This window comes from Protopterus annectens, chromosome 1.part2, assembly GCF_019279795.1.
Source record: "Protopterus annectens isolate FY-2018-M chromosome 1.part2, PAN1.0, whole genome shotgun sequence".
Classification (NCBI taxonomy): Eukaryota; Metazoa; Chordata; order Ceratodontiformes; family Protopteridae; genus Protopterus; species Protopterus annectens.
The window spans coordinates 1,217,536,203-1,217,551,202 of record NC_056727.1 but is presented as its reverse complement, the minus strand read 5'-3'; the positions used below and the strand labels follow the sequence as shown (position 1 = coordinate 1,217,551,202).

At 44.8% G+C, this 15,000-nt stretch overlaps 1 protein-coding gene across 1 annotated transcript in view; it reads left to right on the top strand.

Moving 5' to 3' along the window:
* The window catches only part of RPL13A (ribosomal protein L13a), a 241,291-nt gene that overhangs the window by 131,523 nt on the left and 94,768 nt on the right, over nucleotides 1–15,000 (top strand). The window contains exon 7 of the mRNA XM_044060076.1: nucleotides 1–23. This exon is cut by the window's left edge and continues 100 nt beyond it. Coding sequence (XP_043916011.1) covers nucleotides 1–23 — 23 coding nt within the window. The remainder of the gene's footprint in view (nucleotides 24–15,000) is intronic.

Below are 15,000 nucleotides of genomic sequence, written 5' to 3'. Positions count from 1 at the left end.
ATGAGAAAAAGAAGAAAGTACTGGTAAGTGCTCTGTGTTCTTAGTTAAAGTTGACTTCGGGGGGGGGGGGGATCATATAGTGGCATGGTAAGCCCTGATTTCAACTGCATTATGGTTGCATTGCTAGTGATAACTGCAGTGTTATTGTTTTTTTTTGATACTTTAGCTGAATTGCAGTATGCCTCTTGTATCTCGGTGATACAGCTGTATGAAGCTATAGCTTAGTCTTACTGAGTGGCACCATTTCTTACAAACAGTAAGAGTGCCTTAGTTTTAAGTCTTTAAAAAAAAAAAAAAGAAAAGGCTCCGAATTCCAAGTAAAGCCAAAATTATCAGAGTTCAGATAGTGCTGTCAGAGCTGGGTTGGGGTGATTTACCAATTCCTCTCTTGGGGAAGGATGTTGTGGTTTGGGTTCAAAGTGCTGACAAGCATGTGGAGCACAGAAAAGGCCAGGATCAAACCTAATCCATGGGGTGATTAGGCCTGCTAAACATGCAGGTGGAAGTGCACTCAAGCATTGAAAAGAGGTCATCCTGCATGGTGACAGATATTTTATTCCCTACTGATTGGGCTAGGTTCTTAACAGAAGTGCCCATTTTGGTAGCAAGTGAGTGAGGGCTTGCACAGTTTCAAAGGCAATGTGGGTGATGGTCCTGATTGGCTGCCCCCTTTATATTGGGGGTTAGTAAAGGGGAATGATTGGGCTGAAGACTGCCTCCATACCTGCTTATCCAGTGCCTAGTCAGACATAAGGTGAAAAATTAATGGCCAGTTGGCTGGCTAGTCTTCATGAAGATGAGGTTGTTATAGAATCGAGTTTGGGAGAATTTCCGATGGTCTTTCAAGTCTTCAGCTGAACAAGTCTGAGTTGAGAGAGGAATCTGTGGAGAAACATAGGCAGGTTATCGGTAAAAGTCGAAATGCTCTCCTTTGTGTGGTGCTCTGTCTACTGCATTCTTTAACTGAACTGAACTGTAGTACTGTATCCTACTACACAGTGAAGTGCATGTACAGTTGTAGAGCCTACCAAATATGAGTTCACCACAGGATTGTCTGCACTGAGTAAGTTAACCGTACTGGAAGAGTGTTTCTCGATTTGTCACTCTGTGTAGTTCAGGAAGGAATTTAGTCTGAATTAAATCTCTGCTCATCTCTTGTCTGATGGCAGAAAATGGAAATTCTATATGCTTTTTTCCTATAATTTCTGCTAATGAGAATGATGAGTGGCAGTAGTTTGTGTACTACAGGAAAGAAATAAGCTGGTGGTCAGTGGGTTGGATTGGAGTTCCTTCTGCTCAACTTGTCTGCAGGATACCCGTGTAGCAAAGTTCTATATAGAAACTACCACATGACAGTTCAGGCAGTGTATTTTCTCTCCAGCTGGAATCTAGTGGCAGACTTCTTAAGCAGGTCCCTGGCTCAGTCCCAGGAATGGATGCTTTAACAGGAATGTGTTCCTGGACACAGTCCACTAATAAGGTATTCCTGAAATGCTTTATCTTCGTGTTTCACTGTTGCAGTCATATTTGGGTTATCTGCTTGCAGGTAGCCCTCAGTCGGCATGATTAACAAAGATGTTAATCGTGTTACACTGGTGCAGTCATCACACTTGGGTTATCTTGCAGTCGGCCAGAGTTCCAAAGTCTTGGTCCGACGTCGGTTGCTGTTGCTTCTTCCCTGACGTCAGTGCGCCAGGGGTATATAGTATGCATCAGACGCCATTTTCTTCAGTCTTTCTTGCTGTGCGGTGCCCGAAGCAGAAGCAGCTAGCAAGTGCTGGTCAGCCGACTCCTGAGATTTTCGAAGTCAAATTTCAGATCCGAAGTCTTCAATAAAGCCAAGTACCCCGTTGGGGAAACCTTTTTCTTGCCTCAGACCGATGTCAGAAAAAGTTAATTGTATTTCTTGTGGGAAGCAAATACCTCATAACGACTTCCACTCTTAGAGTATTTCATGCCTAGGCCCTGATCATGACATCACTAGCTGTTTTGTGCTAGATTTAACAAACGCAGTATAAAAAGACGTTTTGATTTTGCTTTAACTACTTTGGCCGAAGGTTCAATTATACTATGCCGTCGGATCAGCAGACTTAACTCAATACCGAAAAAATGCAAAGACAAGGATAAAGACGGGCATCCGAGGTCCAAAACAGACTAAAAGCTCTTCTAGGCCAGTCGCCGGTTCTCTGTGAGGCACTTTCGCAGCCCCTGACACCCGCTACCTCAGAGCCACAGGCCGCTTCCGACTCCCACGTGGAGACATCTAGGCCTCTGGAAACTCAAGGTATTGGGCCTACGGAAACTAATCCCTCAGATGGGGTCCGGAGCCGCTGAGCAGGCATCGGCTTCTGAGGGTGTTTTCAGACCTTCACAACTTACCATAAAATCAACAGCCAAGACAAAGGTACCATTAAAGACAAAGAAACAAGTACAGCATTCTCCTGGAACAGTCCTCCATGCCTAAGAAACAGATGCTTAAAATGGCTGAAGACCTCATTACTCTAATCAGGGGTTCCCACCCCCCTCCTGAGAAGGCCTAGGCAGGATACAGACTGACTCCTCTGATCAGGTTTCCGTTTCCTCTTCCTCTCCAGGGGATACTCTCTACCCCCCTATGAGGACTCTGATGCTGAAGAATCTATCCCTTCAGCCTCTCCTCCTGAGGATTATTCTTTTGGGGAAACTTTACATTCCATGAGGGAACATTTCCATTTGGGAAAGTTAGGATTACTCTGAATCCAAGAAAAGGCTCTGGGATTTCCTCTTATTGCCTCAGCACAGGTCCCTGGCTATTCCGCTTGTGCTAGATAATTGTGGATGATGTATTCTGTGAATCCAGCTTATCTCCTGACTCTACCCCCTGCTCTAGCCAAGCCAGGTAGTTATTTGAGTCCCTGACTCTAAAGTTTCTTTACAAAAACCCTTCTGATCCAGAAACTATTTCCCAGGGTCCAAAAGGGGTTAAGGCTTCCATTGCGAAAAATCCAGTACCCTCTGACCGAGATTCCAGAGCATTGGATAGATGAGGGAGGAAAGTATACACGTCTGCAACTTTAGCAGTAAGAGCTTTAAATTGCCAGTTTCACATGTTTAAGTACCAGCAATATTTAATGGCTCAGTTAAAACAGAAAATGCTTGCAAGCTCAGAAGCTCCTGATTGTAAAGAAATGCAGGATTTATTGCATGCAGTTGAACAGGTGGGAAAACATACTCTGCAATGTGGTTTTGATTCTTTAGAGGCCTCTTGTAGAGCCGCAGTTACAGGTTCTGTGATTCGAAGACCTGCTTGGTTAAAAGAACATAGTTTACCTGATCATGTTAAGGCAAAATTATTGGATGCTCCTTTACAGCATGATACCTTGTTTGGTGTTAAGGCAGAAGAGGTGTTAAAGAAAATGGAGGATAAAGCTAAATCTATGCAGTCAAGGATTTCTTACAGGTACAGCCACCTCTGTTTAGTAGAAATTGGCCAACAAAGAATTGGTCCTTTCCAGTGTCAGACAGGCCACAGAGAGGCAGATAGACGCCCAAGAGGCAGATCTCAGCCCCAAGGCTCAAACAGACGACAGTGGGGCACCTCAACCCCAAAAGGAGGTGAGGACAAGTCTCAACCTTACAGGAAACTGTCACAATGATTTTCCTCTTCGTACGCCAAGCATGTCCCTTTTGGAAGCCCCCTTAGGGGGAAAACTAGCACTTTTTCTGTCAAAACTGGCAAACAATCACCCAAGACAAATGGGTTCCGAATATTGTTTCAAGGTTACAGATTCCACTTTCATACTTTACCAAAACTAAAAGGAATGCCAGACCTGCCACAAAATCAATGGGCAGAGGCACAAAAACAAATTTGATCCCTCATGGACATGAGAGCTATTCAAAAAGTACCACAACAGGAACAAGGACACGGATTTTACTCAAGACTCTTCCTGGTCCCCAAAAAGGACAAAGCATGGAGGCCCATACTAGACCTTTGTATTCTGAATACTTACCTGGATATTCCGAAATTCAAAATGTTGACATTACAGCAGCTTCTACCCATGCTGGGCAAGAAGGCTTGGCTTGTTACTCTGTACCTCATAGGCATACCTGCATGTCCCTATCAGACAAAATTGCAGAAGATACTGCAGATTCAAAGCTGGTACAATGCACTACCAATTCTCTGCACTGCCCTTTGGCTTATCTACTGCACCCAGGGTCTTCACAAAGTGCCTGGCACCAGTAATTGCATTTTGCAGACAAAACGGATTTCAAATATATCCATACCTGGGCGACTGCCTCATTCAAGCAGAGACAAAGGACATTCTTCTACAGCATCTGGCGTTTCTGAAAAAGTTGCTAATTTCTCTTGGGTACACAGTAAATGAAAAGAAGTCAAAACTAGTACCATCACAACAGATTACATTCCTGGGTGCCAGCTTAAATATAGCGGCCCAGATGGCTTACCTCACGCCAGACAAGTTCAACTAACTCGATATTTTCAATTACTAGCAAAAAAGTCCAATCTCCCTGCAAGAAAAATTCTGCAGGCCCTGGGATTCATGGCATCCTGCATACTACTAATACCGTATGCCAGACTGCATATAAGGAAATTACAATGGTACCTAAAAAGTGTTTGGACTCAACACACAGTTTAGAAGCAGTAATACCAATGATTCCCTGCCTACAACAGGAGTTTCGATGGTGGGCACAGGCATGTCACCTAAACAAGGGTCAGCCTTTTACCCAACCCACAGCCAAGCAAACTCTAACAGATGGCTCTGATTACGCCTGTGGAGCCCACATGGCAGGAACATGCATTCAGGGCAAGTGTACCACAGACCAGATGCATCTTCACGTCAATCAAAGAGATGTTGACTGTTCAAAATGCCCTGACAGCTTTCAAGGACCTTCTACATCCAGGACAACTATTACTAAAGACAGACACCACAGTAATGTACATAAACAAGCAAGGGGGCACTCATTCTTATCCCCTATGCAGGCAAGCCCATGACCTTGTGTACAGCTCTAACGTACCAAGTTAACCTGCAAGCACAATTCCTGCTAGGAAAGAAAAATACTCAGGCAGACGACCTAAGCAGAAATATCATGGACCCTCATGAATGGAAATTGTATCTACAGATCTTCAGCATAATGCAAAAATGGGGATGCCCAGACTTAGATCTTTTTGCCTCCCTACTTAATTGCCAGCTACAGAAATTCTGCACAAGGACACATCACAAACAAGCATGGAAATTGGATGCTCTTCAGTTCAGCTGGAAAAACCTAAAATTGTATGCCTTCCCTCCACTACCTCTCCTTTCAAAGGTACTCCTAAAAGCATGACAAGAAAAAAAACACAGATCCTGATTGCTCGACTGGCCACGCCAGCACTGGTACCTTATCTTAAGGAACTTGGCTCAGGGCCCACCATGGATTTTGCCCCAAATTCCACGCCTGACTCAACAAAACAATAGGATCCTGCACGGTCGGCTCAAAACCCTAAACCTGGCTGCATGGCAGATACTTTAGTCAAACAGGCGACACCTCTCTCTATAGCTGTTATGGAGGTCATTTTGGAGGCCCGGAGGCCTAGCACCAGGAAAGCTTACTCAGAAAAATGGAAGAGATTCTGCGCCTGGAACCAGGCTCAAAGCCTTGACCCTCTTGTTCCAAACATTCCTCAGATTTTACATTACTTAACTGAGATGCTGGACAGAGGCCTATCCTTTTCATCAATTAAGATCCACTCCTCTGCCATTTCAGCACATTACAACACTGATCCTCCTTTATTCTCTCATCCCTTGCTAAAGCAGTACCTCAGAGGGGCTAAAAACATAAGACCGCCTCTGAGAGCACCAACTTGGGACCTCAATTTCATTTTGGAAAAACTGACCCTACCACCTTTTGAGCCAGCCAATATAGCTGATCTAAAATTATCATGGAAAACAGCTCTGCTCCTGGCAGTAACTTCAGCACGAAGAGTCTCAGAGCTACAAGCATTAATGGAAGTGGAACCTTTTATAATTTTTCATCAGGACAGGGCATCTTTAAGGACAAACACTACCTTTTATGCCAAAGCCAAAGGTGGTATCTAGTGTGGCTCTTAACCAAACCATCCATTTTGCCAACTTTTTATCCAAACCCCCAGAATAAAGGGGAGAGACTTCTGCAATGTTCTTCGTTCCACATTGCTGCAGTCCTAACTATTGGGTAGTCCGCTGTCCAGTCGGCCCGAATACCAGAGTATATGGCTGACGTCGGTCAGGGCGCATTAGACTGACGTCAATACGTCAGGGTACTAATGCGCATGACCGACGTCATATCCTCAGTCTTTTTTGCCGCATGGTCCGATGCAGAAGCAGTTTTGCGAGTGCAGGTTGGCGTTCTGAAATTTTCTGAAGTCGGAGTTTCAGACCGAATCAGAGTTGGCTAAGTACCCGTTGGGAACATTTTGGTTTTTCTTGCCTCAGTATTTACCGGATGTCAGAAAAAGTGAATAACTGTATTTCTTGTGGGAAACAGATACCTCATAGGGATTACCATACCTTGTGTATACCTTGTTTAGGCCTGAGCACGACGTTGTTGGATGCCGCTCTTGTGCTAGGTTTAACAAACGCACTATTAAGAGAAGGTTAGACTGTGCCAGGTTAGTGTTTGGGAAGCGTTGCAATTATAAAATGCCGTCGGATGCTCCGGCGCCCGCTTCGTCCAAGAAGCGCAAGGACAAAACAGTGAAGCCTAGGGTTGATGAACCGACAGTCCCGGACGTCAGTTCTTTAGAAGGCTCAGTGGAGCCAGAGGTTTTGCCAGGAGTTTCTTTGGAGTCTCAGGCAGAGACTTTACTGTTACAGGATGTGCCTTCTCAGGAGGTAGGCCAGGCTGAGGGGGCTTCTCAGGTAACTGTTCTTCCCTCTCTTCCCAAGGGAGTTAGAGCCTCTCCTTCTGTTTCCAAAACTTCTTTGAGAGGTAGGCCAACTTTAGCTTCAGTGGGGGCTTCTCCTAGCACTTCAGGTTCTGTGCCTAAGAAACATATGCTTAAAATGGCAGAAGATTTGATTACTATGATTAGAGGTTCTATGCCCCCTCCTGATAAGAGGCCTAGGGTGGAACCTGAGTTTGATAGTTTTGAACAGTGTTCAGAGGCTTCTGAGTCTTCTGCGGAAGATTTGCAAGAGTATCCTCCTTATTCTGATTCTGATATGGATGATTCCACTCCTACAGCTTCTCCTCCTGAGGATTTCTCATTTTCAGAGACTCTGCATTCCATGAGGGAGCACTTTAAATGGGAAGGCCAGGATTACTCTGATTCCAGGAAAAGGCTTAGGGAATTCTTGTTTTTACCCCAGCATAGGCCCTTAGCTATACCTCCTGTGTTGAATGTGGTGGAAGATGTTTTTGCAGAGGCTTCCCTGAACCCTGACTCTTTGCCTCCTGCTCCTGTTAAACCTGATAGGTACTATAGGGTGCCCGAAGCTCATAAGTATTTGTTTAAGAGTCCTAGGGCGGACCCAGAAACTGTTTCTCAAGGGCCTAAAGGTGTTAAGGCCTCTGTGGTTAAAAAATCCTGTTCCCACTGATAAAGAGGCAAGGGCTTTGGATAGGTGGGGAAAGAAAGTGTATACTTCTTCCACTCTAGCCATGAGAGCGTTGAATTGTCAGTTTCACATGCTAAAATATCAAACTTATCTCCTTTCACAATTGAAAGCTAAGGTGGATGCTTTGGCGGAAGGTATTGAGTGTAAAGAGTTGCTGGATTTAGTTCATGTGTCTGAACAAGTGGGTAAGCATTCTTTGCAATGTGGTTTTGATGCTGTACAGGCCTCCTTGAGGGTGGCTGCCACTAGTTCTGTTCTTCGCAGGCATGCCTGGTTGAGGGATCAGAATTTAGCTGAGCATGTTAAGACAAGGATTTTGGATGCTCCTTTACAGTCTGATGTGGTGTTTGGTTCACTGTGGAAGCAGTTTTAAAGAAAATGGAGGACAAAGCTAAGTCTATGCAAACTGTTAAAGATTTTTGCAGGTGCAGCCACCAAGTTTAGTAGAAATTGGCCTGCTAAGGGGTGGACATATCCTGCTTATGATTCCCAGTCTAGGGGTAGGTCTAGACGTGGTAGGGGCAGAGCTCAAGGTTCTTTTAGGCCTAGAACAGGGAGTTCACCTGCTCAGACTTCTGGTGAGGGCAGGGGTCAGTCCTTTCGTAAACAGACCCAATGACCTGCCTTTTCAGCTGCCAGTAGATTCTCGTCTGGCAGCTCCTTTGGGAGGAAGACTGTCTCTTTTCAAAGAAAATTGGGATTTTATTACTCAAGACAGATGGGTGTTGGATATCATTCACCACGGTTACAGGTTTTATTTCCATACATTGCCCCCTTTCAAAGGCATGCCAGACGTTCCTCCTCCACAACGAAAAGAGGCTCACAAACAGATTTCTCAGTTACTCCAGATGGGGGCCATTCAGCCAGTCCCTGTATCAGAAAAGGGCCTAGGATTTTATTCTCGCCTGTTCCTAGTACCAAAGAAGGGGAACACGTGGAGACCAATTTTGGATTTATCTCTCCAACACTTATCTGGACATTCCCAAGTTCAAGATGTTGACGTTACAACAGCTTTTACCTCTGCTGGGCAAAGATCACTGGATGGTAACTTTAGATCTCAAGGAAGCTTACCTTCATGTGCCTATAAGGCTAAGTTGCAGGAAGTATCTGCGGTTTCGAGCTGGAAATTCTCATTATCAGTTCTCTGCATTGCCCTTTGGCTTATCTACTGCCCAGAGTATTCACAAAGGTTCTGGCTCCAGTGATAGCTTACTTCAGGCTACAGGGAATTCAGATCTATCCTTACTTGGACGACTGCCTGATTCTGGCTCAAGAAAAGGAAAACCTTCTACAGCATCTGGAATATGTTATAGCAGTGCTAAGATGCCTAGGGTATTCTGGGAACGAAATAAAGTCCAGTCTAGTACCCTCTCAAGACATGTGCTTTCTGGGTGTGAGACTGAATACAGCAGCCCAGATGGCCTTTTAACCCCGGACAAACAAAAGAGTCTATCCCTTTACTTCCATCAACTATCTCATCAGTCCGTGCTGACTGCAAGGACAGTCCTTCAAGCATTAGGGTTCATGGCATCTTGTATTCTGGTGCTTCCCAATGCCAAACTGCATATGAGGAAGCTGCAATGGTATCTCAAAAATGTATGGACACAGCACTGCCAGGATTTGGGCACTGTCATTCAAATAATACCTTGCCTTCAAAAAGAATTTTGTGGTGGGCTCAGGAATGTCACCTAAACAAGGGACTCTCTGTGACCCGGCCAGAGGAGAGTCAGATTTTAACGACAGATGCCTCGGACATTGCTTGGGGAGCTCATCTACATGGAAAGTGGATACAAGACAAGTGGCCTGCCAGACTACAGCATCTACATATCAACATGAAGGAGATGTTAGCAGTCCAGTTTGCATTAATGGCTTTCAAGGAGTTACTTCTTCCAGGGCAGGTGTTGATTCTAACAGACAACACAACTGTCATGTGGTACATCAACAAACAAGGGGGAACACATTCTTATCCTCTATGCAGGCAAGCAATGATTTTATGGGAGGCTGCTCAGCTTGCAACTAACTCTTCAGGCAAGGTTTCTGCCGAGCACAGAACTCCTTAGCAGATGTGTTAAGCAGACAAATCATGGGTCCCCACAGTGGAAACTGGATCTTCATGTATTTCAGAAATTGACAGTGTCATGGGGAACTCCAGACATAGATCTGTTCGCTTCTCCACTAAACCACCAGCTGCCAAAGTTTTGCACAAAGGGGTTTCATCACACAGCTTGGAAAGTGGATGCTCTTTCTTTCAGTTGGAAAAATCTTCATGTGTATGCCTTTCCACCTCTGCCTCTTCTTCCAAAGGTGCTCTTAAAGGTCAGACAAGACAAGCCAAGGATGATTTTAATAGCTCCAGATTGGCCTCGGCAGCACTGGTACCCACTACTAAGGAGTCTGGTAAGGAAGCCTCCATGGCCTTTACCCTTGATTCCACACCTATTGTCTCAGAGGGACGGTCATCTGCTCAATGTCAAGCTTCAAACTCATCTAACAGCCTGGCATATTCTGTGTTGAAACACAGCAGGTCTCAACTTCCTCAACAAGTTTTAAATGTGATTATGGAAGCTAGAAGACCTAGTACAAGGAAAGTGTACGCAGAAAAATGGAAGAGGTTTTTATTTTGGAGTACAGCAAAGAATTTGGAGATTTCTGAGCCTAATTTGAATGTGGCTCTTCAATATCTTACTGAGTTATTGGACAAAGGTTTGTCCTTCTCTTCCATTAAGATTCATGCTGCAGCAATTTCAGCTCACTATGATTGTGACCCACCATTGTTTTCGCATCCTTTGTTCAAGCAGTTTCTTAGAGGGGCAAAGAATATAAGACCCCACGTGAGCTCCTACTCCTGCTTGGGATCTCAATTTTGTGTTGGAAAAACTTACTCTACAACCTTTTGAGCCTGCGGCTACTGCTGAATTGAAATACTTGTCATGGAAGACTGCTTTTCTGTTGGCTATTACTTCTGCAAGAAGGGTGTCTGAGTTGCAGGCCCTTATGGCAGTAGAGCCCTTTTGATTTTCCATAAGGATAGGGTATCATTACGCACTAATCCTTCCTTTATGCCTAAGGTGGTTTCTAGTGTGGCTTTAAACCAAACTATTCATTTGCCTACTTTTATGCAGACCCCCAAAATAAAGGGGAAAAGATTTTGCACACTTTAGATGTACATAGGCAATTGCTATTATTTAAGCAGGACTAAGGATTTTAGGCAGTCTCAGCAGTTGTTTGTTTCTTTTGCTTTGAGTTCGCAGGGCAAGCCTGTGTCAAAACAAACTATTTCTAGGTGGATTGGGTTTTGCATTGCATTTTGTTATTCCCATCATGGCAAGGAGATTCCAGCTGGGATTAGACCTCATTCCACTAGGGCTACTGCCACTTCAACAGCATTTCTAAGGGGGATGGCAACTAAGGACATTTTGGAGGCAGCTACTTGGAGTTCAGTGCATACTTTCTCTAAGCATTATCACCTTCCTCTCTACTCTAAGTCTAGGGCTGGTTTTGCCACAGCTATTTTGCAAGGCATGTTGTCAGCTCCTGCTTCTTTATGATTTGCCAGCCTCCCTTACCTCTGCTTTGGGATTCTACCCAATAGTTAGGACTGCAGCAATGTGGAACGAAGAACATAGTACAGTTTTGTACCTACCATAAATGTAGATGTTCGAGGATCCACATTGCTGCAGTCCAATTACCCTCCCTCCTTCCCTCTGTGTTTAGGGGTGGTTGTGTAGGTGAGGTTATATGCTGATATTTTTGTATATATTTTTGTATATATTGTACATATTTCTGGTGCAGGTATATTGGGCCTTGTCTTTTTAGGGTCTTCTGGCATCTGGGGCAAGAAAAGACTGAGGATATGACGTCGGTCATGCGCATTAGTACCCTGACGTATTGACGTCCGTCTAATGCGCCCTGACCGACGTCAGCCATATACTCTGGTATTCGGGCCGACTGGACAGCGGACTACCCAATAGTTAGGACTGCAGCAATGTGGATCCTCGAACATCTACATTTATGGTAGGTACAAAACTGTACTTTCTTTGGACATGCACAGGCAGCTACGCTTTTACTTGGACAAAACAAAAGCTGTCAGGAAAATAGCATATGCTGCAGGATCACAGGGAAAGGCCATCTCAAAACAAACTATATCCAAATGGATAGGACACTGTATTCGGTACTACTACACACAGCATGGCATATAAGTCCCTAATAACATTAGGCCACATTCCACTAGGGCAACAGCCACTTCAACAGCCTTTCTCAGAGGAGTACCTAACAAGGAAATTGTGGAGGCTGCAACTTGGAGTTCAGTGCACACCTTTACCAAGCATTACCACCTGCCTCTCTACTCTAAATCCAGAGCAGGATTTGCCACTGCAGTTCTGCAGGGCCTCATAGCCAATCCTAATTCCTTATAGACCAGCCACCCAACCTTAGCTTTGGGATTCTACCCAAGTGTGATGACTGCAGCAGTGTAACACGAACATAGTAAGATGTTAATCGTGTTACCTTGCTGCAGTCCTCACACTTGGGTTATCCTGCCGTTAGGCGGTCCTGTAGTCGGACCGAATTCCAAAGTCTTGGTCCAGTATCGGTTGCTGTCGCTTCATCCCCGACGTCAGTGCGCCAGGGGTATGAGGCATCCAACGCCATTTTCTTCAGTCTTTCTTGCCGCGCGGTGCCCGAACCTGAAGCACTTTGCAAGTGCCGGTCAGCCGACACCTGAGATTTTCGAGTTGAATTTCAGTCCGAAGTCTTCAATAAAGCTAAGTAGCCCATTGGGGAACATTTTCTTGCCTCAGTCCGATGTCAGAAAAAGTTAATTGCATTTCTTGTGGGAAGCAAATACCTCATAAGGACTTCCATTCCTATTTTATTCCTTGCCTAGGCCCAGACCACGACGTCACAGGTTGTCGGTTTTGCACTAGGCTTAATAAACTATCAAACGCCGTTTTGACTTTGCACGGCATTACTTTGGTAGTAAATTGAATTATATCATGCCGTCGGAGCAGCCGACTACCGGCATTCATAAAAAATGCAAGGATAAGGACAGGCAGCCTAGGAATAAGCCAGACAGAGGTCTCAGATGGGGCTGTCGCCGGTACTCCGGTTTTCAGTGAGGCGCCTACGTAGCACATAACGACTGCAGAGCTGGAACCCCTGACAGCTGCGGAGTCTCCTAGGCCGACGCAGCCATCTACCGACACCGGAGCAGAACTAGACACTGGTGCAACAAACACCTTCGGTTGCAGCAGGTGTCTTCAGACCGACTACACTCGCCATTAAATTTTATGCTAAACTTAAAACTTCTTTAAACCCAAAGAAAACTGTACATCAGTCTACAGTTCAAGGCCCCATGCCTAAGAAACAGATGCTTAAGATGGCTGAAGATTTGATTACCCTTATCAGGGGTTCCCATCCCCCTCCTGATAAAAGACCAAGACAAGAGGAGGATTATGCATCCTCTGACCAGGTTTCTCTCCTCAGATTCTTCTGAGGAACAGGATTACACTTTTCCGCCTTACGAAGATTCTGATGCTGTGGACTCTTCCTCAGCATCTCCCCCTGAAGACTACTCCTTTGGGGAAACTTTACATACCATGAGGGAACATTTCCACTGGGAAGGCCAGGATTACTCAGATTCTAAGAAAAGGCTCCGAGAGTTCATTTTACTACCCCAGCACAGACCTCTTGCTATCCCTCCTGTTCTAGGTATTGTGGATGATGTTTCTTGGAGTCTAGTTTAAATCCAGACTCTCTTCCTCCTGCTCCAGCCAAACCAGACAGATACTACAGAGAGTACCTGACTCACATAAATTCCTTTATAAAAGCCCTGTAGCTGACCCAGAAACAATTTCCCAGGGTCCTAAGGGAGCAAAAGCTTCTATGGCTAAAAATCCTGTGCCCTCTGAAAGGGATTCCAGAGCCCTAGATAGATTGGGAAAGAAAATATACACCTCAGCTACTCTGGCTATGAGAGCATTAAATTGCTAGTTTCACATGTTGAAATATCAACAGTTCCTAATGTCTCAGTTAAAACAAAGTGAGCACACATTCAGTACTGCCTGAATTCAAGGAAATGCAGGATCTGTTGCATGCAGCTGAGCAGGTGGGCAAACATACTTTACAATGCGGATTTGATTCATTGGAAGCTTCTTGTAGAGCAGTTGTTACTGGCTCTCATACGTAGACATGCTTGGTTAAAAAAACAAACCCTCCCTGACCATGTTAAAGCAAAATTATTGGATGCACCTTTACAGCAGGATATATTATTTGGTGTCAAAGCAGAAGAGGTTTTAAAGAAAATGGACGGTAAGGCAAAGTCTATGCAAACGGTCAAGGATTTTTTGCAGGTACAACCCCCTCGTTTCAGCAGAAATTGGCCAACAACAAAATGGTCCTTTCCAGCTTCAGACAGATCACAGAGGGGCAAATACAGATGCCCAAGGGGCAGAGGTCAGTCACAGGGCCCTTACAGACCTCGCCAATGGGGGTTCTGCTACCCAGAAAGGAGAAGACAGGTCCCAAGCTAGCAGAAGACACACAATGACTCTATCCTCAAACTACCAAGCAAATCTCTCCTGGCAACTTCCTTGGGAGAACTAGCATTTTTTGCAGACAACTGGCACATCATCACAAAAGACAAATGGGTTCTAACAGTCTCTCAAGGATACAGATTCCAGTTTCATACCTTACCAAGGATCAAAGGAATGCCAAACCTGCCACCAAATCAATGGGCAGAGGCACAAAATCAAATTACAGCTCTCATGAACATGAGAGCCATTCAACAGGTACCTACACAGGAGCAAGGACAATGATTTTACTCAAGACTCCCTAGGACAAAGCATGGAGACCCATTCTGGATCTTTAAAATTCAAGATGCTAACACTACAGCAGCAGCTTCCCATGCTGGGCAAGAATGCTTGGCTAGTCACTTTGGACCTCAAGGAGGCTTAACCTGCATGTCCCTATCAGACAAAATTGCAGAAGATACCTCCGCTTCATTGCAGGTTCAACGCATTATCAATTCTCTGCACTGCCCTTTGGCTTATCTACTGCGCCCAGGGTCTTCACATAATGCCTGGCACCAGTAATTGCATACTGCAGACAGAGGAATTCAAATATACCCATACCTGGACGACTGCCTTATTCAAGCAGAAAGCAAGGTCATTCTATTAAAGCGTCTGGCATTTGTCAAACACCTAAGCTGCCTAGGGTACACAGTAAACGAAAAGAAATCAAAACTAGTGCCCTCACAAAACATAATATTCCTGGGTGCCAGCTTGAATAAAACTGCCCAGATGGCTTATCTCACGCCAGACAAGCAACGACAGCTGTTTCAATATTTCAAAATAATGGCAACAAAGACCCAACTCCCTGCAAGAAAAATTCTGCAGGCCTTTGGATTCATGGCATCTTGCATACTAAT